The sequence below is a fragment of the Telopea speciosissima genome, chromosome 6 (assembly GCF_018873765.1).
Source record: "Telopea speciosissima isolate NSW1024214 ecotype Mountain lineage chromosome 6, Tspe_v1, whole genome shotgun sequence".
In the NCBI taxonomy this organism is placed as follows: domain Eukaryota; kingdom Viridiplantae; phylum Streptophyta; class Magnoliopsida; order Proteales; family Proteaceae; genus Telopea; species Telopea speciosissima.
This window is the reverse complement of record NC_057921.1, coordinates 42,443,648-42,469,077: the sequence shown is the minus strand read 5'-3', so window position 1 is coordinate 42,469,077 and position 25,430 is coordinate 42,443,648. Positions and strand designations below refer to the sequence as shown.

General features: G+C 43.9%; 1 protein-coding gene across 2 annotated transcripts in view; it reads left to right on the top strand.

Moving 5' to 3' along the window:
- The window catches only part of LOC122664392 (synaptotagmin-5), a 66,994-nt gene that overhangs the window by 29,813 nt on the left and 11,751 nt on the right, over positions 1-25,430 (top strand). Inside the window, exons 10-12 of one of the 2 annotated variants that reach the window (XM_043860186.1) lie at positions 10,808-11,032; positions 11,243-11,502; positions 11,712-11,853. In XM_043860186.1, the coding sequence (XP_043716121.1) occupies positions 10,808-11,032; positions 11,243-11,502; positions 11,712-11,853 (627 nt within the window). Of the gene's footprint in view, positions 1-10,807; positions 11,033-11,242; positions 11,519-11,711; positions 11,854-25,430 lie in introns of both variants that reach the window. The other variant, XM_043860185.1, reaches the window with a different exon arrangement.

Here is a 25,430-nt window from a genome sequence, read left to right as displayed (position 1 = left end):
CAGCAAGAATCTTCACTACGAAGACAAAAATAATGTCCAACACCTCCAATGTCCCCCTCACGTGTAGCATACACATGGACAAACAATTTATTTATTTTTTATTATGTAAGTTAAGTGATGGATAGACGGTGGACCTCGGCGCAATGGTAAGGTTGCTCCATTGAGACCTATTGGTTGCGAGTTCGAGTCGAGAAGCAGCCTCTGCAAGGCAGGAGTAAGGATGCGTACATTATGACCCTCCCCAGATCCTGCAGTGACAGGAGACTCATACATTGGGTGCACCCTTTACGCCCGTAATTTAAGTGATGGATGGGACAAGTAGGTAGTTGATTTATGTGGTTAACTGATTAAGCAAATTTTGCAGCATATGGACCAAATAACAGTGTTCAAGGTTTCGATCGCAAAATATTTTGGTTTTGTAAAATGTCAAAACAAAACTTCATGCGAAATGTAAAAACAAAATTTCGATGATATGTGTAGTTTCGGTATTGTTTTGACCAAAACGATACAAACCTTTAATATAAACAGTATAGTTTCGAACGAAATGGGACGTAATTTCGTTGGTTTCGACTCTAAGGTTTGTGAAACTTCGTTCTTTGTGTATTTTTTGTGGCCAAATCACTCCCATACAGACATGGAACAAGTTACTAGACAGTAGTGGAACGCAACGAAAGTGACGATTTGCTGCATTTATAGGAGTTTTATGCAAGATTCGAAGTTGTGTAGAATAGGTCATATTAGAAAATGTATACAGCAGCATACAAACTACCAACCTAAAGTGCAAAGTCAAATTACCAATTAGGTGCGTGTTTTTACAATATAAGGGTTCCACTGTGTTTAGAGGGCCTAAAATAGGGTTTCCTTGAAATTTTGGGACCTAATTTGGCCATTTGGGCCTAGGGTTTTGACCGAAATTTCACGGTTTCATGAAAATATTTCAGTTTGAAGCCTGGTCGAAACCAGGCTCGCAACCGAAACCTGAAACCTTGTCAAGTAAGGGAAAAGAAGGAACTAGAGGACTGGTAGATGAGTGTTGTAAGGGCTGAAAATTGCTGATAATCGTTGATGGTTATGGATCTCTTAATCAAACTGCAATTTTGTTCATCTACAAAAAAGGACACCTGTAGTCTAGGAGTTGCAATTTGTCAACCTTACATCAGAAAACATTGTCCTTCAGATCCCCCATCAACATTCATGGGACATGGTCAATAAATTTCCTTTTCAGTTACTCAGTTTTTCAAAGTACCAATGCTTGGCCAGCATTCTAATACAGGAACCTTATGATGGGTTTATTTGTGGCAGTGTAGTTTTGAAAGAAATGAACTGCAGACAAGTCAACCAAGATAGTTTGACAGGGCAGTTTTGTCAAATTTTCAGGCCATGTCTTAGGCTGGGTAAGGGCCAGGATGTTTTCCATATGGGGGCCACAGGTATGTAGGAAGTTCTAGCTTGATGCATTGATTAGAGTTACATATAATTCTGCTCCCACCTTACGGAGGGCTCACTCCTAATATAGAGGTTGGACCAGCTGAAAAAGTAGCTGGGTCACTGTATATGTATGTTTGCTAGCATTACTTAGATGTATTAAATATGAAAAAGTATATACTTGTGAAAAGAATTGTCTGTGACACAAATACTATTGGAGGAGGTGAGATGTAGTCATTTACTGGCTATATTTAACAAAGAGACTATTGTTAGGTTTGGGAAGAAGGTGGGAGTTATGACTTAAAAGAGAAGATTAGGAGGCAAAGCAAAAAGGTTAAACTGGGAAAAAATGTGACAGATTAGTAACACTTTGACAAAGAAAAGTGAGGAAAGAAGGAAAAAAAAGTTGAGTGGGAAGGGAAACCATTCATCTTTTCTTTTTCTTAGCATTTGATAGAAGGCTATTATCTTGCGTCTAGGGCTAGAAAACTTGCTGTTTCCATTTCTTGCCAAATTTCTCATGATATGTCATAGGGGGGATCATAGAAGCCAAAGGATGGGACCTATCAAACAAAATGAAAAGCTGCTTGGTCAGATGAACCCTATCATATTTTTTCTAAATTTATTTGAAAGCTCAAAACATTTCCTATAAACCATCCTCTCAAAGGAAAGCTGTTGGGTGAGACCTTTGCGGTGGTGGTCTATCGTCTATGCTGAAACACCTGACAATTTATGAATTCTTAAGACTCATCTGCAGGCACCTTGGACTCGAACTTAAAACTGTTCTTAATATAAGATATTTAGGATGTGATATGTTTACATAAATCATTGAATAGAACTTTTCTCAATTTGAATCAATGTGTGATTACACTGTAGAATCTGAACCTGCTTTATCTACTTTGATGAAAACATGTTACAAAATAATAATTATTGCAAGGGTCTGTGGCATCAGGTATGAACCTTAGGTCAATTCTATGGTCAATACTACCCAAAGGAGAATTTGATCTAAAATCCAAGGAGAGGATACAAGGCATGGAGAGGTATAGTTATAGTAGCTGTGGAATTCCGTGAATACTGGCTTGATCAATGTGATCATAGCCCAGCCTTTATTTATAATATTGAAATCATATGACAAAAATATAACTAAGCAATGTGGGACTAAAACCCACATACAAGAATACCCCCATGGACAGATTTACCCTTGGACCCATATTACAACACTCCCCCTCAGGTTGGTGCATACATATCAAACATGCGCAACTTGCTAACAGTAGGAAAGAACAATTTTGTAATGATTCCTTTGGTAAGGATATCAGCCAACTGTTCACTAGACTGAATAAATGGAATACAAATAATTCCTTGTTCCAGCTTCTCTTTGATGAAGTGCCAGTCAATCTCAACATGTTTGGTCCGATCATGTTGGACCGGGTTGTGAGCAATGCTGATTGCTGACTTGCTGTCACAGTAGAGTCACATAGGAAGATCAGCACTCATCCCCAAGTCTTGAAGAAGCCCCTTGAGCCAAAGAAGCTCACAAATACCCTGTGCCATAGCTCGGAATTCAGCTTCAGCACTAGATCGAGCCACAACAGCTTGATTTTTGCTTCTCCAAGTAGTTAGGTTACCTCCAACAAATGTGCAATATCCAGATGTAGACTTCCGATCATCAGGACTGCCAGCCCAATCTGCATCAGTGTACACTTCGATCCGGAGATGGTCGTGTGGAGAGAACAATACTCCTTCCCTGGAGCTGACTTAAGGTAACGGAGAATTCTGTATGCTACTTCTAAGTGAGAAGAGTGAGGATCATGCATGTATTGGCTGACAAGGCTTACAGCAAATGTGATGTCTGGCCGGGTATGTGAGAGGTAAATCAATCGACTCACTAACCTCTGATAGCTGCCTTTGTCCACTGGCTCACCTTCCTTACTCTTCAAATGTGTGTTGGGCTCCAGAGGGGTATCTGCTGGTTTGCACCCAAGCATCCCTGTTTCTTTCAATAAATCCAAGGTATATTTCCTTTGAGAGAGAGATATGCCCTTAGCTGAATAGGCAACCTCAATCCCTAGGAAGTACCTCAATTTGCCCAAATCCTTGACTTCAAACTCCTTGCCCAAATAAGCATTCAGCTTCTGAATCTCATGTGCATCACTGCCTGTAATTACTATGTCATCAACATAGACAATCAAAAGGGTAACTTGCTATCCCACTCTCTTAACAAACAATGTGTGGTCTGCATTACTCTGCTTATACCCATATGCGATCATAGCTTTGTGGAATTGGCCAAATTAAGCCATTGGGGACTGCTTCAGACCATACAGGGCCTTCTTTAACTTGCACACTTTCCCCCGAGTCTTTGAAGAGGTAAAACCCGGGGGTACCTCCATGTAGACATCTTCTTCCAAGTCTCCATGTAGGAAGGCATTCTTCACATCGAGTTGTTGAAGTTCCCATCCTTGATTTACAGCACAAGAAATGATTACCCGTACAGTATTCATCTTCGCTACAGGAGCAAAAGTCTCTGGATAATCGATTCCTTGGGTTTGAGTGAACCCTTTGGCAACTAATCTCGCCTTGTATCTCTCCACAGAACCATCAGCCTTGTGCTTCACAACAAAGACCCATTTACAACCAACAGGCCTCTTCCCATGTGGAGAACTTACCAAATCCCAGGTCTGATTTTTCGCAAGGGCAAGCATTTCTTCATTCATTGCCTCCTTCCATTTTGGTTCGGCTATTGCTTCTTGCCAAGTGTTAGGTATAGAGACAGAGGACAAAGAGGACATGAAAGCATGAAAGGCAGGAGTTAGAGAGATGTAGGACACAAAGTTTGAGATAGGATGCTGAGTACAACTTCTTTTGCGAACAGCAATGGGTAAATCAAGACTAGGATCAAGAGGGGGCTTACCCGAAGTATGACTATGAGCAAGATTTGGAGTAGGAACAGATGCCGATGGCGTAGGTGGTGCAGCAGTGGTGGTTTCTTTCTCTTTGTACCGAGGACCATCTGTAGGAAAATCAGTTCCCCGAGTGTATTTCTGTTTCACAAGTCTCTCCCCCTGCACCTGTTGCTCAATCTGTCCCACGTCTTGTTCTTGACTTGTAACTCCATCCTCTAGTTCAATAGAAACATCTTCAATGGTTGGTATCTCAACATCTAAAGGAGCAATCAGCGGGACCTCTTCATTACTTTGAGTCTCCCCTCGCAGAGGTACCGGTGGTAGAAAGTAAGCCTCTGTCTCCCGAAAGACAACATCCATGGTGACCAACACCTTTCTGGTAGGAGGATGGTAGCATTTATAGCCCTTTTGAGTCATTGAATAACCAAGAAAAATGCACCGTAATCTTCTGGGATCAAGCTTACCATGGACGTGGTGATTTCGTGCAAACACAACACAGCCAAACACTCTTGGGGGCACCACAAAGGTGGATTTTCCAACCAACATATCCAAGGGACAGAGGCTACCCAAGACACGAGATGGAAGTCGATTGATGAGGTAAGTAGCTGTAAGCACGACATCACCGTAGAAACGAGGAGGGACAAACATGGTGAACATAAGAGAACGAGCTACCTCCAGTAGATGTCTGTTCTTGCGTTCAGCCACTCCATTTTGAGCGGGAGTGTCAACACAAGAAGTCTGGTGTATGATCCCATGGCTGTCCAAATAGGAACGGAAAGCACCATCCATATATTCCTTGCCATTATCTGAGCAAAGAATCTTCACCTTGGCATCAAACTGCGTCTGGACCATTTTGTGGAATAACATAAAACAGGTGAACACATCACTCTTGCTATGCATCAAATATACCCAAGTCGTCTGGCTAAAACAATCGATAAATGTGACAAACCATCGAAACCCAGAGGTAGAAACACAACGGGCAGGGCCCCAAACATCAGAATGAATTAAACCAAAAGGACTCAAACTTCTGTTGTCTAAAATAGGAAAAATACTCCGAGTTTGCTTTGCCAAAGTGCAAGCATCACAAGAAAAATTGTGTTCATTACATTGTTTTACCAGACTAGGAAATAAAGCATATAAAACCCCAATCGGGGGATGGCCCAAACGACGATGCCAATTATTCAACTTAAGCAATGCAGAATCAAAAGTAGAACATGCCAGCTGTGATGTCGATGCTGTCCGGGAACTTTCAAGCACGTACAGACCACCAACCACCTTACCACATGCAATCGTACTGTTCGTTTCCAAATCCTAAAATAAACAATGAGCTGGAAAAAATATTACTTTGCAATTTAAATCCTTAGTTAGACTACTAATGGACAGTAAGTTAGTAGTAAACTTAGGAACATGTAAAATAGAGGAAAGAGTGAGAGAGGAGGTGCACTGAACGGATCCCTTCCCAGAAATAGAAGAAAGAGATCCATCAGCAACCCGAACCTTTGACTGGCCTGAAAGAGGAGTATATGCGGTTAAAACAGAGGAAGAACCTATTATATGGTCGGTTGCTCTTGAGTCAATAACCCAAGAGTCAGGCATGACCGAGGTGCAATTCCCACCAAAAGAAATACCTGTGGAAGAAGGTGCATTGGAAGGAGCAGGTAGAGACAAAACCGAAGCCGCCATGGAAGGAGATACAGATGCTGAAGAAGATGTGTCCAAGCGATTCATCATATCCCGTAGATTGTGCAACTCAGCCATCACAGAGGAAAGAGACTGTTCAAATGGATCTTCGGTAGCAGCTTGATTAGCATAAGAGGAACTGGGCCGATTGGAACCCCCCTTTCTACGCCCACGAGTATCCGTAGGACGACCATGAAGTTTCCAACATCGGTCCTTGGTGTGCCAGTCCTTCCCACAATTATCACATTTAATAGGCGGGCAATCACTAGATGGCCGATCAGTAGGAGGACGAGAGGAATTTCCACGAGAAGATTGAGAACCAGAAACAAGGGCTGATCGTTCCTGAGTGACAGGATGAACCATGGCAGTGCGCCTCGTGTCCTCAGCCGAAAGTATGGCATAGGCCTGCTCCAAAGAGGGAAGAGGATCCCGATTCAAAATATTGGACCTGATATTATCAAATTCAATGTTGAGGCCGGCCAAAAATCAAATAGCCGTAGACCATCCTTCCACTTCCTGAAGGCCATCGCGTCAACATCCGTAGTAGCCTTAAATGTGCCCAAAAAATCCAATTCCTGCCACAGTGTGCACATGGTATTGTAATATTGGGACAGAGACAACTCTAGTTGCTTGGTAGTATGGAGCTTCTGACGGAGTTCATAGCATTGGGCTGCATTCCCAACCTAAGAGTATGTGTCATGAGCCGTCTTCCAAATTTTTGCAGCGGTGTTAAGGAGCAGATAACGACCAGCAATGGTCTGGTCCATGGAATTAACCAAATAGGACATCACCAAAAAATTGAAATTCATCCATCAATCTTGAGCCGATCCAGCCTCTGTAGGCCTGACCTTAGTGCCCGTGATATAACCAGACAGCCCACGGGAACCAATGGCAAATAAACAGGAACGAGACCATAGAAGATAATTGCTGCCATTCAACTTTATGGGATTCACCGGAAAGGGAACAAAGTCCCGCGGGTTGGAATCATCAGAACCAGTCGAAGCAGTCGTGATCTCGGACTCGTCAGGCATGGTGGCTGGAGAAAAATAGGCAGAGACAAATCCCCCAAAAAAAATCAGAACATGTATAGGGTAAAAAACGAACCCTTGGTGGGAGTCAACTCACCACCAAAGGATGAAAAAAAATTCGAACAAGGTGGAAGCCCCCCCCGAGGTGTGTAGAGGTGGCAGAAAAAGGAGGGAGGGACCTGCGAAGGTGGCGGGAGGAAGGGAGAGGGCCGACGGTGGTCGGCGGTAGTTGGCGGAGGCGGTGGCTGGCGGAAGTGGTGGAGGGGCTGGCGGTAGGTGGCGGAAGTAGTGGAGGGGTGGTTGGTGGCTGGCGGAAGTGGTGGACGGGTTGGCGGTGGGTGGTTTTAGGGAAGAATGGCTGAAAAGGAAAAAATTTTACTTCCCATGTCCCCGGAATATTTTTGGCTCTGATACCATGTTGGAACCGCTTCCTCTAAAAGGCCGACCTTGTAGGAAAGGGAAGAAACAATATGTATATCAAACAGGAGCTCTAACACGGCAGACTATCCAAAGGGGGACACGGGTGGATAAATAATTTCAACACCTGCCTGCTCCCAGGGGGATTCGATACCGTGACCCCTGCCTGCTCTGATACCATATGGAATTCCGTGAATACTGGCTTGATCAATGTGATCATAGCCTAGCCTTTATTTATAATATTGAAATCATATGACAAAAATATAACTAAGCAATGTGGGACTAAAACCCACATACAAGAATACCCCCATGGACAGATTTACCCTTGGACCCATACTACAACAATAGCAAACTAGCAATTCCACGTATACAGAAAGCATCTCTGAATTTTCTGACATTTCAGATTCATCACATGTTTTTCGTAAGATTTCACTTATACCCCATTAGTCATTAAAATTGAGACACAATAAATGGTGGTAGAAATTTTACTAAAATACCCTTTGTAATTTAGAGCAATTGGATTTCTATCAGAGGGTGGTTTATGAGAAACTCCCTTTGTACTGTGGGAGTTGCTCCAAGTTAGGTCACAACAGTAACGTTTGTAGAAAGGCTTTAAAGAACAAGACTGCTCCACATGATCCAAAGGGGAAAGGAGTTCTTCAAATTTCAGGGAGCGTGGAGATCTTCACTGAGGGTGAGGAGAGGGCTATGCAGATCATGGTGGGTGTGGTGAATCAAGAAAAAGAAACAATTTCTCGGTGTGGAGAGGATCCTCACCAGGCTAAGGCGTCATATAAGCCTGTGAATGGAACAGGGCATCATGCTCAGGGAGTTCATCATGGGGGCCATCACGGGTCTGCCAGGGGAGGTAGATGGAAACCAGCTAAAGAGCATGGAGGTGATGCGAGTGGTGCTGCTGATGGTGTGTCGATGGGCAGGGACCCACATGGGATTTCAAGTGAAAACCCATGTTTGGGTGAAGACCAACAAGTGATTTCATGTGAGGGTCTGCAGCAGAATCTCGCCATTGCCATCTTGGGTGCGCAATCAAACATAGAAAATGCGGTGATTGATGCTACTGGTGGTGCGATGCTAGGCAACGAGCCCCATGTGATATCATTAGAAAACTCAAGTTTGGGTGAAGTTGCTGATGTTGGCTTGACTCCTCATGCAGTTCCAAAAGAAGGTTTAGAAGACGGAGTGAGCAGTGAAGCTGTTGGGGGCTTGCTGGCCAGAAGGGAGGCACATGCGATATTAAGTGTCCATGGACCTCTTAATGAGCTGGCGAGTGATAATGTTTTGAATGTGCTTAGTGGAAGTTTGATTCGGGATTTAGGGAGTTTAGACCCGGCCCAGGAGCAGGAGACACAAGACCAAGGTTTTTTGGAAGGTAATTTGGAAAATGGTACCGTTGAGACGAGGCATCAAGGTAAATCTTTGGTGCCGAACCAAAGAGAGGGAGGGAGTTCGAATGTGCATTATTCTCACTTTCAAGATGGGGCTATTGTTTTAAACATGCCTACTGAGGGGGAACCAATTCATAGATCGGATTCTTGTGGGTCGGGTTTTGACCAATCTGATCAAGAGGAGGTGCAAGGCGGGAGGTCTCAGGTGTTGGGTCGGAAAAATCGTGCTGGACGTAGGAATGCTCTTCGAGGTGTTCGTGTGGGTTCTCTTATGGCAACTCCTGTTCTTGGCAGAACTCGTCGTCAAAGGAATGCTAATCTTGGTGTTGAGGCGGTGGACTCGGCGGTAGGAAAACATCAGGTTGAAAAGGAGTTAAGAGTGGGGTTGCAAAATATTCCATCTCCCTTTTCGCCGGAGGAGGAGGGTCTTTTGGCCCGTGTGGCTCTTGATCAGCCTAGTTTATATGCCAAGATCCCCTGACGTTCGAATAGGATAAGGACCCCCTCGGTGCGTCTCACAGATCCCCCATAGCCTTATTTTATTATTTCTCTTGGGTGAGCGAGTGGCTTGTTGCCCTCGCCAATATGTTTTAGGACTGAGTTCCCTTTTTAGGCTTTAGCTTTCTTTGCTTTTAGTCTGTCTTTAGGCTTGTTTGCCTCCTTTTTAATCTTTCAATAAATTTTTTAATTAAAAAAAAAAATAAAAAAATGGGAACAGTTATTAAGTAATGGGGAACAGTTAGTGGTTTTCTTTTAGTCAGTATTTTGAACGGATAACTGTAAGTGATATGTAACACTTGTTTTGGTCAAGTAATGGACTGTGGTTGTACTACCTTAAAAAAAAAAAAAAAAATTAAAAAAAAAAAATATTTAGAGCAATTGGATCCTTCATTCTAAATGATAAAATTGTCCCCATTGATAACCAAAAAAAATCTCTCTCTCTCTCTCTCTCGGAGTTTGCTTGCCACTGACATGTCCTGTTGGTAACGGCACTTGTTGGCTTGTTGCTAACATAGCCAGCTTGCTTTCCTTGGTGGGGTTGGGCTGTATCTTTAACATTAGCGCAATCTTGTTTTTCCAATACTCCTCATGACTGATACTTGTGCTCAACCAAGTAACCAACCAAACTTGCAAAAGCAAGGCTCCTCTCAGTTACCTGTTCTGGAACTGTTGCAACCATCATGGGTTTTTCTGTCCCCTTGACAATGTTCTTAGCTACTGGCAAAGGCATTGTCCAACCGTATCTGTCTTTGATCTCTTTCTCCATTCATTTGGGTCTCACCTTTTGCTTCTGTTTATAGCCTATACAAAATTTGACAGAGATGCTGAAATGGCAGGACAGTGTCCATCCATGTATAAGGCTTATAGGCTATTCAGATGTGAGGAAAGGGGGATTAAAGTGGGTGGCCAATTTCAGTGCACTGGCATATGTTGCGTATACAGTTAGACAAGTCTGTCTCCCATCATGGCCCTGCACAATGGCTACGTGGTTCAATAGGAGTGGTAGAATAGGAGAGAACTCTTATTTGTTTGGTGTTTATAGCACACTGGAGAGCATTTTTTTTCCATTTAAGTTTAAAGTTGTTGCTAGCATTGCTAAATTTTTTTACCAAAGTTAAAGGCATATGGAGTTTTAAAAATTCCAAAAGTGAATGTGCAATTGTTTATTGACTCAACTGATAGTCTTTTGGCAGAAGGACTTTACTTGCAATGTGTTAGAAAACTAGAGTGTAAATTTGGAGCTCTTTAAGTTTGATAAATGGTTTGCATCTTCAACTGAAAAGACAAATCCGTTGGAATCATTCAGTAGGAGCAGCTCTTGTTTTTTAGTAGAGGGCCGCCAGTTTATCAAACTCTAAGACATTCACATCTCTTGCCATAAATCAGTCTTAGCAGGAAGCAATGTTACCTTTTCTTTTTATTTAAACTAACACAAATATTTCTTTTACAGTTGACGGTGAGGCTTGTGTTGAAGGAATGGCAGTTTTCTGATGGTTCAAATAATTCTTTGGATAATAACTCCCATCTTTATTCTCAACAATCTCTAAATGGTTCATCTAACATTCAATCAATGACTGGAAGGAAGCTCATTGTAACTGTTGTGGAAGGAAAGGATTTGATTGCGAAAGACAGGTCTGGAAACTGTGACCCATATGTAAAACTACAGTATGGGAAGGTTGTTATCTTATTTCCTTTTAGTGATCAACTTCCTCTGTTTTTTCATCATCTTTTCTCTGGTATACTTAATATTACTTTTATCAGCTGATAGCCTAATGAGTAAATTAGAATGCTGAGGCTTCACCATGGAGATATAAAAGCATATTTGTGTAGGCATCTGTTATTGTCAGATTTTAGAAATAGTTTGCTGATAATGCTTTCCTTTCAGGCCCTTCATAAAACAAGGACAATCCCTCATGCTATGAATCCTGTGTGGAATCAGATGTTTGAATTTGATGAGGTAGGAGGTGGTGAATATCTGAAGATAAAATGCTACAGTGAAGACACCTTTGGAGATGACAACATTGGCAGCGCACGTGTAAATTTGGAAGGACTATTAGAAGGCTCATCGAGGGATGTCTGGGTCCCCCTTGAAAAGGTGAATTCGGGAGAACTGAGACTTAAAATCGAAGCAGTGAGAGATGATAACCAGGAAGGATCAAGGGTAAGCTTTTACTTGCATGAACTTGACAGTAAACAATTTGTATAAAAAGGAAGATAAATTAAAAAATTTCAGAGTACTCTCGACTATTGTAACATAAGATGAGTGTCCTCGTGCATGGAATTTTTTTTTCATTGTAATTTAATCCTTTTCCTTTCAAGGTTGTTTGTTTCATTCCTTATGTTCATCAATCCTTTCAGGGTGCAATGTCAGGATCAACGAATGGTTGGATTGAACTGGTAGTTATTGAAGCAAAAGACCTCATTGCCGCTGATTTGAGGGGAACAAGTGATCCATATGTGAGGGTTCAATATGGAAACATGAAGAAAAGAACAAAGGTTGGAGAAATCTAATTTAGTTTGTTAATGGTTTTCTTCCATATCGTGATCCATTGCATGATGCATAACTCTTGCATGTGCATTTTCTATCAAATATTTCTTGGCAAGTCTTATCCCAAATCATTTCAAGAAAAGACTGCACGCAAAAATTATTGTCATCATATATTAACAACAGGCTGACTTAGCCGTTCTAGCCTGTCCAAAGCATTATTCTAAATTGATGTCACCTCCTATTACTCTGTGTATCAGATGCTTTTTTTATAAATAGGGGTCACTGAAGTTTCTATTGCCATATTATGAAGGTTGTGATGTTGATAGAAGTTAATAGTTGTACACTAAATCTTTCAAGGAAGGACCAGAACTAGTAAGATGGAGAGCCAGTTCCAGTTGGTGGAGGAAAAAGAAGAAGATATGGGGGAAAATACTGTTGGTTAGTGACCCATACAATATCCCTATTTATATATGTTGTGATATGGGTTCAGGGGTAAAATTGTTCTAGGGGTAATTATGTCCTTGTACCTATTCTAGAATGTTCTCTATCATATTATAAATAAAGCATGGCTGTAGTCATACTAACTAAGCCAGTATTTACGGAATTCAACATGGCATCAAAGCCAAAAATCATCTGGGAATATGGGCAATAATTTTTTTTCTTTTTTTCCCTTTCTCTCTCTCTCTTTCGTGATCTCACCCTAGGCATCCCACCGCCCTCCACCACCTCCTCTGCCAGCCTTCCGCGAGCCCTCCACCGCCTCTACCACCCTTCCACCAGCCTCCCAACATCTCCGCCGGTCTCCCTCCAGCCTCTCACCCTTCTTCTCTCGCGAGAGTTCCCTTTTCCCCTTTTCGGCTTCTTCTTTCCACCCTTGGTGGTGAGTTGTCTCCCACCAAGGGTTGATTATTACCCTCCCTATGCATGAAAATTTTTTGGAGGATTTTTTTTCTGGTCTTAAGTTTTTTTTCAACACTAGCCACCATGCCTGACAACTCGGAGATCACTTCTGCTTCCTCTGGCCCCAATGGAATGTCGCAATGGGATTTTCTTCCGTTTCCGGCCAGTCCGATTAAATTAAATGGCAGCAACTATCTCTTGTGGTTTCGTTCTTGCTTATTTGCGATTGGTTCCCGTGGTTACATCACTGGAACTGTTGTCAGGCCTCCTGATGCTGGTATTGCACAAGATCGATGGATAAATTTAATTTCTTGGTCATGTCCTATCTAGTTAATTCCATGGACCAAGAAATTACCGGGCATTACCTTCTCCTTGATATGGCTGCAAAGATCTGGAAGTCCGCCCAAGACACATACTCGCAGGTCGGGAATGCTGCCCAATGTTATGAGCTCCATCAGAAGATCCACTTGACCAAGTAGTTGGAGTTGTCTCTCTCTCAATATTATAATAAAATGTGCACTATGTGGCAGCAATTGGATTTTTTGGGCACCTTCACTGCTACATGTGATGTTGACGCTACGGCTTTCCAGGAGTGGGGAAGATGGATTGAGGGTCTTTGATTTTCTGGCTGATCTCAACATTGAGTTTGATCAAATCAGGACCAATATTCTGAATCGTGATCCTCTACCTACTCTTGAGCAGGCCTATGCGATTCTTTTGGCTGAAGATAGTAGGCGTACGGCCATGGTTACTCCCATTACTCAGGAACGATCGGCCTTCCTTTCTGGCTCTTAATCTTCTTCCCGTGGGAATTCTTCCCATGTTGTTGGTGGTGATCGGGTGACTAGTGATTGCTCCCCTATTAAATGTGATCATTGTGGGAAGGACTGGCACACCAAGGACCACTGTTGGAAGCTTCATGGTCGCCCTGCAAATACCCGTGGGCATGGGAAAGGTGGTTCTAATCGGCCCAATAAATAACAATGCCCGTGCCCATCAGGCATCTACTGAAGAGCAGCCTGACCAATCTCTTTCCCAAGTTGTGGCTGAACTGCAAAGTCTCCGGGATATGATGACTCACTTGGACACGTCTTCTTCAGCATCTGCGTCTCCTTCATTGGCTGCTTCGGCTGTTTCTCTGCCTTTCGATCATTCTACCACTTCTTCCACAGGTATTCCATTTAGTGGGAATTGCACCTCTGTCATACCCGATTCTTGGGTCATTGACTCCGGGGCAACCGACCATATGACAAGTTCTTCCTCTCTTTTTTTCAAATATTCTCCTTTATCTAGTCATAACAAGGTTCGTGTTGCTAATGGGTCTCTTTCTCCTATATCAGGAAAGGGATCAGTTCAGTGCACCTCTTCTCTGTGCCTTTCCTCTGTCTTACACGTTCCTAAGTTTTCTACTAATTTGTTGTCCATTAGTAGTTTAACAAGGGAATTAAACTGCGAAGTGACATTTTTTCCCAATCACTGTTTGTCCCGGGACTTGGAAATAGGTTGTACGATTGCATGTGGTAAGGTGGTTGGTGGTCTGTACATGCTTGATAGTTCACCGGCAGCTTTGACATCTCAGTCTCCATCTTCTGATCTAACCTCTGCGTTACTTGAGTTGAATAATTGGCATCGTTGTTTAGGCCATCCCCCATTGGGAGTTTTATCAGTTCTTTTTCCTAGTTTATTGAAACGCTGTAATCCGAATAATTTTTCTTGTGATGCTTGCACTTTAGCAAAGAAACCTGGAAGTGTTTATCCTGTTTCTGATAGTAGAAGTATGTCTCCCTTTAGTTTGATTCATTCTGATGTGTGGGGCCTTGCCCGATGTGTTTCTACTTCTGGGTTTTGGTGGTTTGTACCTTCATTGACTGTTACAGTCACACGACATGGGTTTATTTGATGCATAGTAAGAGTGATGTATTTCAATTTTGGGAGGTGCACGTCAGAGCCGTTTTGCCCTGGAGGTGCACGTTAGTTGTTTTTTTGCTTGTGGGGGTTTAGGTCATGGCGATTCCTCCTCCTCGGGAGGAACGCCCCCTGATCCTTGCCTAGGTGCTGCGGCTGGTGGGGTCACACCTGCGTCTTTTGCTGCTATCGTGTCTAGGTCGCTGGTCTTTCAATCTATTGAGGTGGAGGTCAAGAAGCCTTCTTTATTTTTTGGAGAACCTGCGGTGTTTTTCTCCAGGGAAGGAGGTGGAGTTGTCAAAAAGGGCTTTCTCTTTTGCGTTGATTGCGAAGTGCAGTTATGGAAGGCCTTCTCTTTTCCAGATCAAAGAGTTTCTCCAGAAATCCTTGTTCCTGCAAGGCGATGTTGTTATTTCAATACTGGATCCAAGACATGTGCTTCTTCGTTTTTCTTTTCCGGCGGATTTTGTCAAGGTCTGGATGAAGGAACAGATTCACATTCAGGGGTTCCTCTTGCGTTTCATGAAGTGGACTTCAGAGTTCGTTTCGGGATGGGAATCCCCCTTTGCACCAGTTTGGATTTCTTTGCCAGGGCTACCTATTAATTTCTATCAAGGGAATTTTTTGGTGTCTATTGCTGGCATGATTGGTAGGGTTCTAAAGGTTGATGGTGCCACGGCCAATTGCACTCGCACTGTGGCGGCCTGTGTTTGCGTGGAGGTTGATTTGAGAGCTTCGTTGCCGTCAAAAGTTTGGATTGGTTGTGGTGCGGATGGGTTTCACCAGAAAGTTGTTTATGAACGACTGCCTTCGTGTTGTACTCTCTGCTTGAAGATTGGGCACCTGAAAGATTTCTGTCTAAAATTTTTAAGGAGAAAAGAAGTCGTTGATCTCCTAGAGGCTGCCGGTGTGACTGGTTCCAAAGGCAACATCTCTTTAGGCACTGTGGCTGCAAGCGCAGGTGGTGGCGACAGGAACAAAGATGGTGTGTTCATTCCTAGGGGAGAGGGATCCTCGCGAGGTGGACCGATGGTTCATGGAGGTGTGCCTGGTCAGGGGGTTTCGACGGCTGGACAGGTTTTGACTAGAAGGGGTGGTCGCTGGAGATCTGTGGCGCAACAGGGAGCTGGTCCATGAGCTCCTTTGGTGGTTGGCGAGGGCCCTAGCGGTGGTTCTGCCGGGGGTGTTTCAGCCGCTAGTGGTAGGGGGAATGGCGTTGTGGAGGGGAATAAGGTTTTGTTGGAGAAGGAGGGTGCGGTCATCGCTTCTCTTCCCTTGGAGGAGGGGGAGCTCCCTTGCGTGGAGCTTGGCGGCTTAGATTCTGAGAAGGCAGGGGACGTCAGGGAAAGATCTGTAGCGCTGGATGCGCTTGAGCTCTTGAGGCTGGAGTCAATCGGTGAGGAAGACAATGATGTTGGCTTGGCTGAATCTTGCTCGTAGTCTTTAGGAGGGTCTTCCTTACCGTTTTTTGAAGATAAGGTTGGGCCCCTTGGGGTTAGGGATGATTGGCATGTGTCAAGCACGGCTGTCACGCAGTTGGGCCGTAAGGAGCTGCTGGAAAGTTTTAAGGTGTTTAATACTTCAATTGAGGGACGGATTCGCAACACTTTTGAAACGCTGAGAGAGGACAATAGTAACGATGAGCCAGCTGGCCCACGTGTAGCCAAAAAGCTGTCCTCTCGGTCAACAGTTTTCAGTGCTGCCCACGTGTATAAGAGAAAGAAAATTAAGAAGGTTAAGCGTGTGCATTCTGTTAGGGAGGGCTCCCTGCGGCGTGTTACGAGATCTATGGGATCGGTGGACCCTACTCCTACCGGTGCTAAATGAATTGTTTATTTTGGAATGCTCGGGGTATTGGGAATAAGCCTACTTCTAGGCGTTTGAAAACATTATTAAGCTTACATAAAATTAACTTGGTTGCTATTGCTGAACCAAAAGCGCATGTCTCTCAGGCACGCATGGTGATGGGAAGGATTGGCATGGATTCGGTGATCTCTTTGGAGAGAATTTGGGTTTTTTTGGATGGCTTCATGGCAGATTAAAGTGGTAGAGGAGCACCTTCAGTTTGTTACATTGGAATGTTTGGATGCCAATGCGGTTTCTTTTTATATCACTTTTGTTCATGGGTTTTGCTCGGTGATGGAGAGGAGGAAGTTGTGGGAGAGATTAGAGCACTTCTCCAGATCCATCTCACTTCCCTGATCTGTGGGGGGGGGGGGGGACTTTAATGCTATGGTGTCACCCTTGGAAAAAGTTGGTGGCAGGCCTGCCTGTTCATTGTCCTTGGATGAGTTTAGGACCTTTGTGAGCACTGCAGGCCTCATTGATGCAGGTTATGCTGGGAACATGTTTACTTGGTCGAATAATCAATCTGGTACAGGAAAGGTCCTGGCCAGGTTGGATCGGTTTCTATTGAATGCTGCCTGGGTTGCTACTTTTCCAAGGTGTGAGGTAACCCACTTTAAAAGAACTTGCCCTGACCATGCTCCTATTTGGCTCTCTTTTTCTGTTGCTTGTAACCACTCCTTTTCAGTCTTTAAGTTCCAATAAATGTGGTTGTTGCACCCGGGCTTTCTCGACTTTGTTAGGAGCCAATGGGCATAGTTGTCATGGCATCTCGGCGACCCAAGGCGGTGGAGAGGGTCCAAATGGTAGGCGACACCAATTAGGCGAACAAGGCGTCCAAGGTGCCTGCACGTCTAGGCGTCGCCTAGTCGACGCCTTGACAACTATGCCAATGGGAGAAGCCTGCTTTCGGTTCGCCTCTCTTTGTGTTGTTCATGAAACTTAAATGGCACCGTAGTGCTCTTCGAAACTGGAACAAGGAGGTTTTTGGCAATATACACTAGAAGGTAACGGATGCTGAGGATTCGGTTAGCAAGGCTGAGGCGGCCTTTGACCGCTGTGCCGATGTTGGGTCCGTGGAGACCCTTGAGGAGGCCAGGAAAAACTCTGCAGGGGGTGTTGCTGCAGGAGGAGATTTTCTGGAGGCAAAAATCCAGAGTTACTTGGTTAAAGGAGGGGGATCAAAATACGAAGTTTTTTTCACCCCATAGTTAATGTCAGAAGAAGGCAAGGCGGTGTTCATAAAATTAAAGGAGGGGTTGGTTTGTGAATTACTGACCATGAGGGGGTGCAGGCTGAGGCGGTGCGTCACTTCTTGAAAATTTTTGCCTCCCAGTGGTATGTGTGTTAGGTTTTAGAAGGGAAAGAGAAGAGAGAAGAAAAGCTCCAAGGGAGGCAAAGTTCAAACACGATTTGGTGTAATCTGTTATGTCTCTCAACTTGAGACAAACAGCCTTTTATTGAGAAGAATATCTAATTACACTCAAGCCCTTAGCCTAATATAAATATCACATAAAAATATAAAATACATAAGTAAGTGTCTAAATACAAATATACCCCTGAAACTAAGTACTCTTAACACTCCCCCTCAAGCTGGGTGGTATATGTCATACATACCCAGCTTGTCTAACAAAAAACTGAAGTGATGAGAACTAAGTCCTTTGGTGAATATGTCTGCCACTTGTTCACTTGTCTTCACAAAAGGGGTACAAATAGTCTTAGACTCTATCTTCTCCTTGATGAAGTGCCTGTCAACCTCAACATGCTTTGTCCGGTCATGTTGGACCGGATTATGTGCAATACTTATGGCTGCCTTGTTGTCACAAAGATAGACTCATAGGTTCGTCGCCTCAAACCCCAATTCTTGGACAAGTTTCTTCAACCACAAGATTTCACACACACCATGAGCCATGGCCCTAAATTCTGCTTCAGCACTTGACCTAGCTACCACAGGTTGCTTCTTGCTTCTCCAGGTGACTAAGTTTCCCCCAACAAATGTACAGTATCTGGAGGTGGACCTTCTATTAGAAATAGACCCGGCCCAATCTGCATCTGTATATACTTCAATTCTCAAGTTACCATTCCTAGAAAAGAGAAGACCCTTTCCAGGACATGACTTCAAGTACCTGAGGATCCTGTAAACTGCATCAAGATGTCCCACCGTAGGTGCATGCATAAACTGACTCACCACTCCCACAGCATAGGTAATGTCAGATCTGGTGAGGGAAAGGTAGATTAACTTGCCTACTAATCTCTGGTATTTTTCAGCATCCACAAGCGGTTCACCACAATCTTCCCCTAGTCTGTGATTCTGCTCAAAGGGGGAGGAGACTGGTTTACATCCCAAGTAGCCTGTCTCTGTAAGAAGATCAAGAACAAACTTCCTTTGACAAACATTGATCCCATGCTTGGATCTAGAAACCTCAATCCCCAGGAAATACTTCAATGGACTGAGGTCCTTGATCTCAAACTGTCGAGACAAGTAAAGTTTAAGCTTTGGAGATTTCGGCTTCACTATTTCCCGTGACCACAATGTCATCAACATAAACAATAAGAGCCGTAATAGTGCTGTCCTTCCTTTGTATAAACAATGTGTGATCAGCTTGACTTTGAGTATATCCGTTTTACAGGAGAGCTTGTCTAAATCTTTCAAACCAAGCCTTAGGAGACTGTATGAGTCCATAAAGAGCCTTCCTAAGACGACACACTTTCCCACTGTCACCAGTATGCTTGAACCCCGGAGGAGGATGCATATACACTTCTTCTTCTAGGTCACCATGTAAGAATGCATTCTTCACATCCAGTTGGTACAAAAGCCAATCAAGATTTGCTGCCATTGAGAGAAGTACCCGGATAGAGTTGTGCTTGGCCACTGGAGCAAAGGTTTCCTGAAAGTCAATGCCATACACATGTGTATAACCCTTAGCGACAAGTCTTGCCTTATATCTCTCCACGGTACCATCAGACTTGAACTTGACTGTGAATACCCATCTGCACCCAACAGGGACTCTCCCTTTAGGGAGCTCAACAAGGTTCCAAGTATGATTCTTCTCAAGTGCCAACATCTCTGTGTTCATTGCTTCTCTCCATTTTGGATCTGCCATAGCCTCTGTTGCATTCTTGGGAATAGATATGGAGGAGATAGCCACAGAGAAAGCTATACCTGTAAGGGAAATAGAATCATAGGAAACAAACTTGGCAATGGGATTAGTACATGCCCGAGTTCCCTTGTGGTGGGCAATAGGAAGGTCCAAGTCTGAGGATATAGGAGTAGAAGAAGGTATACCTGTCTCGATGGATGGAGACTCAGGATGAGGTGATGAAGAAGGATTTTGGCAGGTCTTCTTTATAGGCAGCCATGAAGTAGGATTTCTCCATTCCTTCGTATACACCAGTAGCTCCCCCTGTTCTCTGTTCCCCTGTACAAAAGGATGCTCCCCCTCAACTACATTCTCTATACAAGGTTCCCCCTCAACAGAACTTCTCTTTCCCTTGTCAATCTGAAAAGGTCTCTTTCCCTTGTCAATCTGAAAAGGTCTCTTTCCCTTGTCAATCTGAAAAGGTGAAATAGGAACAGGATAGGAGATAGGAAGTGAGGCAGACTCGGGAACCTCTTCACCTGCAATACCACCACCAAGCGATGAACACTCCCCCTGAAGAGGTGACTGAAAAAAAGGTATGGTTTCAAAGAAACGGACATCTCTGGAGAGAAGCCACCGACGAGTGGGAGGATGATAGCATTTATATCCTTTGGAGGTGGAGGAATACCCAAGAAAGATGCACTTCAGAGCCTTAGGATCCAATTTAGTGCGGGCAGATTTGCTAACATGTACATAACAAATACAACCAAACACCTTTGGAGGGAGAGAGAATGAAGACGATCGTGAGGGTAGGACATCAAGAGGAACTTGAAATTGTAAGACACTAGACGGCATGCGATTAATAAGAAAGACAGCAGTGAGTAGAGCATCAGACCAAAAAGTTTTGGGAACATGCATGGTAAACCAAAGGGACCTAGCCACTTCAAGAAGGTGGCGATTTTTTCTTTCAGCCACCCCATTTTGTTGTGGGGTATCAACACGGGCCACCTGATGAATAATGCCATGGTCAGAGAAAAAGGTTTCCAAACCACTATACATATACTCCCCACCTTTGTCAGAACGAACAATTTGGATCCGGGTTTGAAATTGGGTATACACTAACTCATAGAAATTTGTAAATGCAACATGGACATCACTTTTATGTTTCAACAAGTACACCCAAGTAACCCGAGAATAATCATCAATAAAAGAGACAAAGTAGTGGAAGCCACGCAAAGAGGTAACAGGGGAAGGCCCCCAAACATCAGTATGTATAAGATGAAAAGGTGAAGTAGATCTATTACCATTGGATGTATAAACTGTTTTACAACTTTTGGCAAATAGACAAGGTTCACAATGAAAAACATGAGAGACTGGAAAGGAAGTAAACAAATGAGGTAACTGTTTCCTCATAATAGAAAAAGAAGGGTGTCCCAACCGACGATGCCAAAGCAAAATATCCTCTTGAGTACGTCCACCTTCTAGCCCACAAACATAGGATTGAGGTTGTACAACAGAGGAAGCACCAGTCTCCAAAACATATAAGCCATCAGCTTCATGACCACTGCCAATCACCTTCCTCGTCACCAAATCCTGAAAAAGACAATGGGTAGGAAAGAAGGTGACAAAGCAGTTCAAAGATTTAGTCAATTGGCTAACGGAAAGAAGGTTAGTAGCAAAGTTGGGAACATGAAAAACAGACTTCAGGGGTAAGCAAGGTGTAACATGGATATCTTCCTTACCAGAGATGGAAGAGAATGTACCATCGGCAATTTTTACCTTATCTTTCCCAGAACAAACAGAGTAGGAATTATACAGCTGGGACCTACCAGTCATATGATCCGTGGCGCCCGAGTCAATAACCCAAGGTGTGATGCCGGAGGAGGAAGAGGCCTGTAGTGCGCAGTAGAAGTAGGAGCTGCAGGTGAACTGTCCAGGTGGGCTACAACCCGGCGAAAGGCAGCAATGTCAGCTGGGGAAAGAGAGGATGAATCAGCTTCAATGACACCCCAACATGAGCCTTAGGCCCCTTCTTCTGTGTCCCTTCCCCCAGTGGAACCAGGTGGGGCTTCCCATGGAGATCCCAACAAGTCCTTCGTATGTCCAATTTTACCACAATGGTCACATAAGAATCGGCTCTTCGAAGACCCCTTAGCAGCCCCCTTATCAGCTCCCTTAGTGGAGTCCTGAGGGATGGAAGAAACAAGAGCAGAGCGCTCAATAGTGGTGTTGATACTAGTCTCCATGGCACCCCTACGGGTTTCTTCACTCTGTAGATATCCACACACCTCCTCCAGTGAGGGAAGACTAGGTCGGCCAAGGATTTGTACCCTTAGGGGCTCAAATTCAGGATTCAGGCCACCAAGAAGAAATAGTATCCTCTCCTTCTCAAACAACCTGTGTACCTTGACTTCATCATCAGGACACAACTGAAGATCTCTATAGTGATCATACTCCTTCCACAGGCCCACAACAAGACAATAGTAGTCAGAGATGCTTCTATCACCCTGGCGTAGGCTAACAATCTGTTGGAGAAGTTGGTACACCTTTGTAGAGTCTCCAACATGATCAAAGATACGGGCTACACTGTTCCAAATATCTTTGGCAGTCTCTTTACCCATAAACCTCCGTCCAATCTCAGGCTTCATTAAGAAAAGAAGCCAGGCCATCACCAGTGAGTTCTCAGTGTCCCATTTGGAATACCCTTGATCGGTAGGAAGAGGTGCCTTGATGCTGCCATTTATGTACCCCATCTTTCCCCTACACCTAAGGATCAGTTTCATGGATCGAAACCAATCTAGGTAATTGGTATTGTCCAACTTGACAATGGGAAGCTGCACATTGGGGTTCTCATATGAAGGGACAGAGGATGATGCAGCAAGTGGGTCTACAGACAAAGGCAAGGCTGTTTCCTCATTTTTGTCACCCATATTTAACTCAAATCAAATGCTTAATAAGTCCAAACAACAAGATTTCAACCACAGCCACTCGCTCCTTGAACACAAAGCAAGAAAACGGCAAAAACAGAGACCAGAAAAACTGAAAAAAGGCTTGTAAAACCCAAACGAAGCAGCAAACAGCAGCGGAGCAACAAGGGTAAGTCTTCCTTACCCAAAAACGATGCTGTATGGCCCAAAGAAAGCAGCAAACAAAGCTCAAACTAAGAGCTGGATCACTCCAAGAGATCGACGCGTAACCGGGAGAAAAACTGTCTAGCCGAAACTCAGATTCTCTCCTCTGATGCTACCAGCAGACTTGAGAGGATCAAATGATAAGGAAGAAGACTTCCAAACGATGCTAGAGCATCTGGTTGCTCCCTATTTGGTTGTCAAACAAGGAAGGAGAAGCTTGGTGAAGATACCCCAAGGTTTCCTTCGCAAACCAGCAAGAACAAGGAGATTGCAGCTTACTCCAGCCTTCCACAACCTTCAAACTCCAGAAAGAAAGTGCTCTGATACCATGTTAGGTTTTAGAGGAGAAAGAGAAGAGAGAAGAAAAGCTCCAAGGGAGGCAAAGTTCAAACACGATTTGGTGTAATCTGTTATGTCTCTCAACTTGAGACAAACAGCCTTATATTGAGAAGAATATCTAATTACACTCAGGCCCTTAGCCTAATACAAATAGCACATAAAATACATAAGTAAGTGTCTAAGTACAAATATACCCCTGAAACTAAGTACTCTTAACAATGTGGTAGATGAAGAGCTGCTGTCTTTGATTCTCAAGGTGGTGATTGAAGCTAAAAATTCTTCTCTTCTGTTGCTCCCCACTTTGGAGGAGGTAAAGGGGGCAGTTTTCTCTCTTTCAGCCGATAGTGTTCCGGGCCCAGATGGTTTCTCTGGGCACTTTTTCACGACTTGCTGGGAGATTGTTTGCAATGATGTCTGGGCTGCTATCAAGGACTTCTTTGAGGCTGGTGTTCTTCCTAGAAGCTTTACTTCTGCCAATCTGGTGCTTATTTCTAAAAAGGACAACCTTGAGGTATTGACTGGTTTTTGGCCTATAAGCCTACGCAATTTTTCTTATAAAATTATTGCCAAAATCATTGTCTCTAGGCTGGCAGGGTTGCTCCCCTGCTTAGTAGCGGAAGAGCAAGGTGCTTTTGTACAGGGCAGGTATACATGATAATATTTCCATTGTCCAAGAAGTTGCTCAGGACTTAAACAGGAAGGTTAGGGGGGCAATATGATTCTCAAACTTGATATGGCAAAGGCTTATGACCGTCTTGAATGGAAGTTTCTTTGGTTGGTCCTCTCAAAATTTGGCTTTGCCGATGCCTGGATCAACTTAATCAGGAAGATTGTGGAGAATTGTTGGTTCTCTATTGTTTTGGGGGGCAGCCAATCGGGTTTCTTCAAGTCTACCAGGGGAGTGAGGCATGGGGATCCTTTATCTCCTGCCCTCTTTATATTGGCGGAGGAGGTTCTCAGCAGAGGCATCAAAAGCTTGTTTGTTAAGGGACATGCATCCTTTTTTAAGCTACCGAGAGAGTGCTCTGGTATCTCTCATTGCTTATTTGCAGATGACACCATTATCTTTACCAGGGGTCTAAAGAGCTCTCTTAAGCAAATAATGGGTTTTCGGGACAACTGGTCAACAGGCAAAAAAGTTGTTTTGTGTTGGGAGACAAGGTCTCGATGGCTAGAGCTCGTATAGTGGAGTCGGTTACTGGGTTCACTAGGAAGTCTCTCCCGATAATCTATTTGGGGGCTCTACTCTACTCTGGAAGACTCAAAATTTGTTTCTTTGATGGTCTTGTTGAAAAATAAGAAACAAGGTGGCAGGTTAGAAGGGGAGGCTCTTATTTTCGGGGGGGCATGTAACGCTCTTAAAACATGTTCTCTCTTTTATTCCCATACATGTTATCGCCACGCTGGATCCACCTAAGGCGGTCATTCGTAGGCTTTATGGAATTTTTGCAGACTTTCTTTGGGGTAATTCGGAATGGGGTAAGCGCAGGCACTGGGTGAGCTAACGGAAGGTTTGCAGGCCACTTGATGAAGGTGGATTGGGGATTAGGCTCATGGAGGATGTTGGCCTCTCTCTTAGGCTAAAGGGCCTTTGGAGAGTTCTTTCTGACCATTCGTTGTGGAGTGATTTCTTCAAGGCAAAGTTCTTTAAAAATATTCAAGTTGCCTTGGCTGGTTCACTTGGGGCTGGTTCGAAGTCTTGGAGAAATACCCTAGTGTATAAGGAGTTCTTGCTGGATAGGTCAAGATGGTTAATTGGCTTTGAAAATATTTCTTTTTGGCTTGATAATTGGGCTGGGGCTAGCCCTCTGATTGACCATGTTGACAACGAGCTTCAGGTTGATACGGCGCTGTGTGTCAAGGATGCACTGGAGGAAGGTGGCACTTGGAGGCAGGGCATCTTGAGTCTCATTGATTCAGCTGAGGTAAGAAGTAGCACATCTCTTGGTAAGTTTACTCTTATAGATAGAGATGATGTTTTGGTTTGAACCCCTACTAGTGATGGTTGTTTCACAACTAAATCGGCATGGAATGAAGTGCGGTGTGTGTCGCCTGGGGTTTCCTATGCGAAATGGATCTGGAATCAATCCTTGCCCTTGAAAGTGGCCTTTTTTACTTGGCAGCTCTTTAATGGAAGGATCCCCACAGATGAGTCTTCGATGTCGATTGGTATTCTCCTAGCCTCCAAATGCAGTTGTTGCGGGAATCCAAGGAGGGAGACAACAGATCATTGCCCGGTTTTTGGTGGCATGGCCTCCAAGGTTTGGGGTTATTTTTCACATATCTTTGACATTGCTGTTCTTCCCTCAAAGGATACCAGAAGTCGGGTTTCTCTTTGTAGGAATCGGTAAGTTGCGAAAGCCTAAGTGCCTATATTACTGGGAT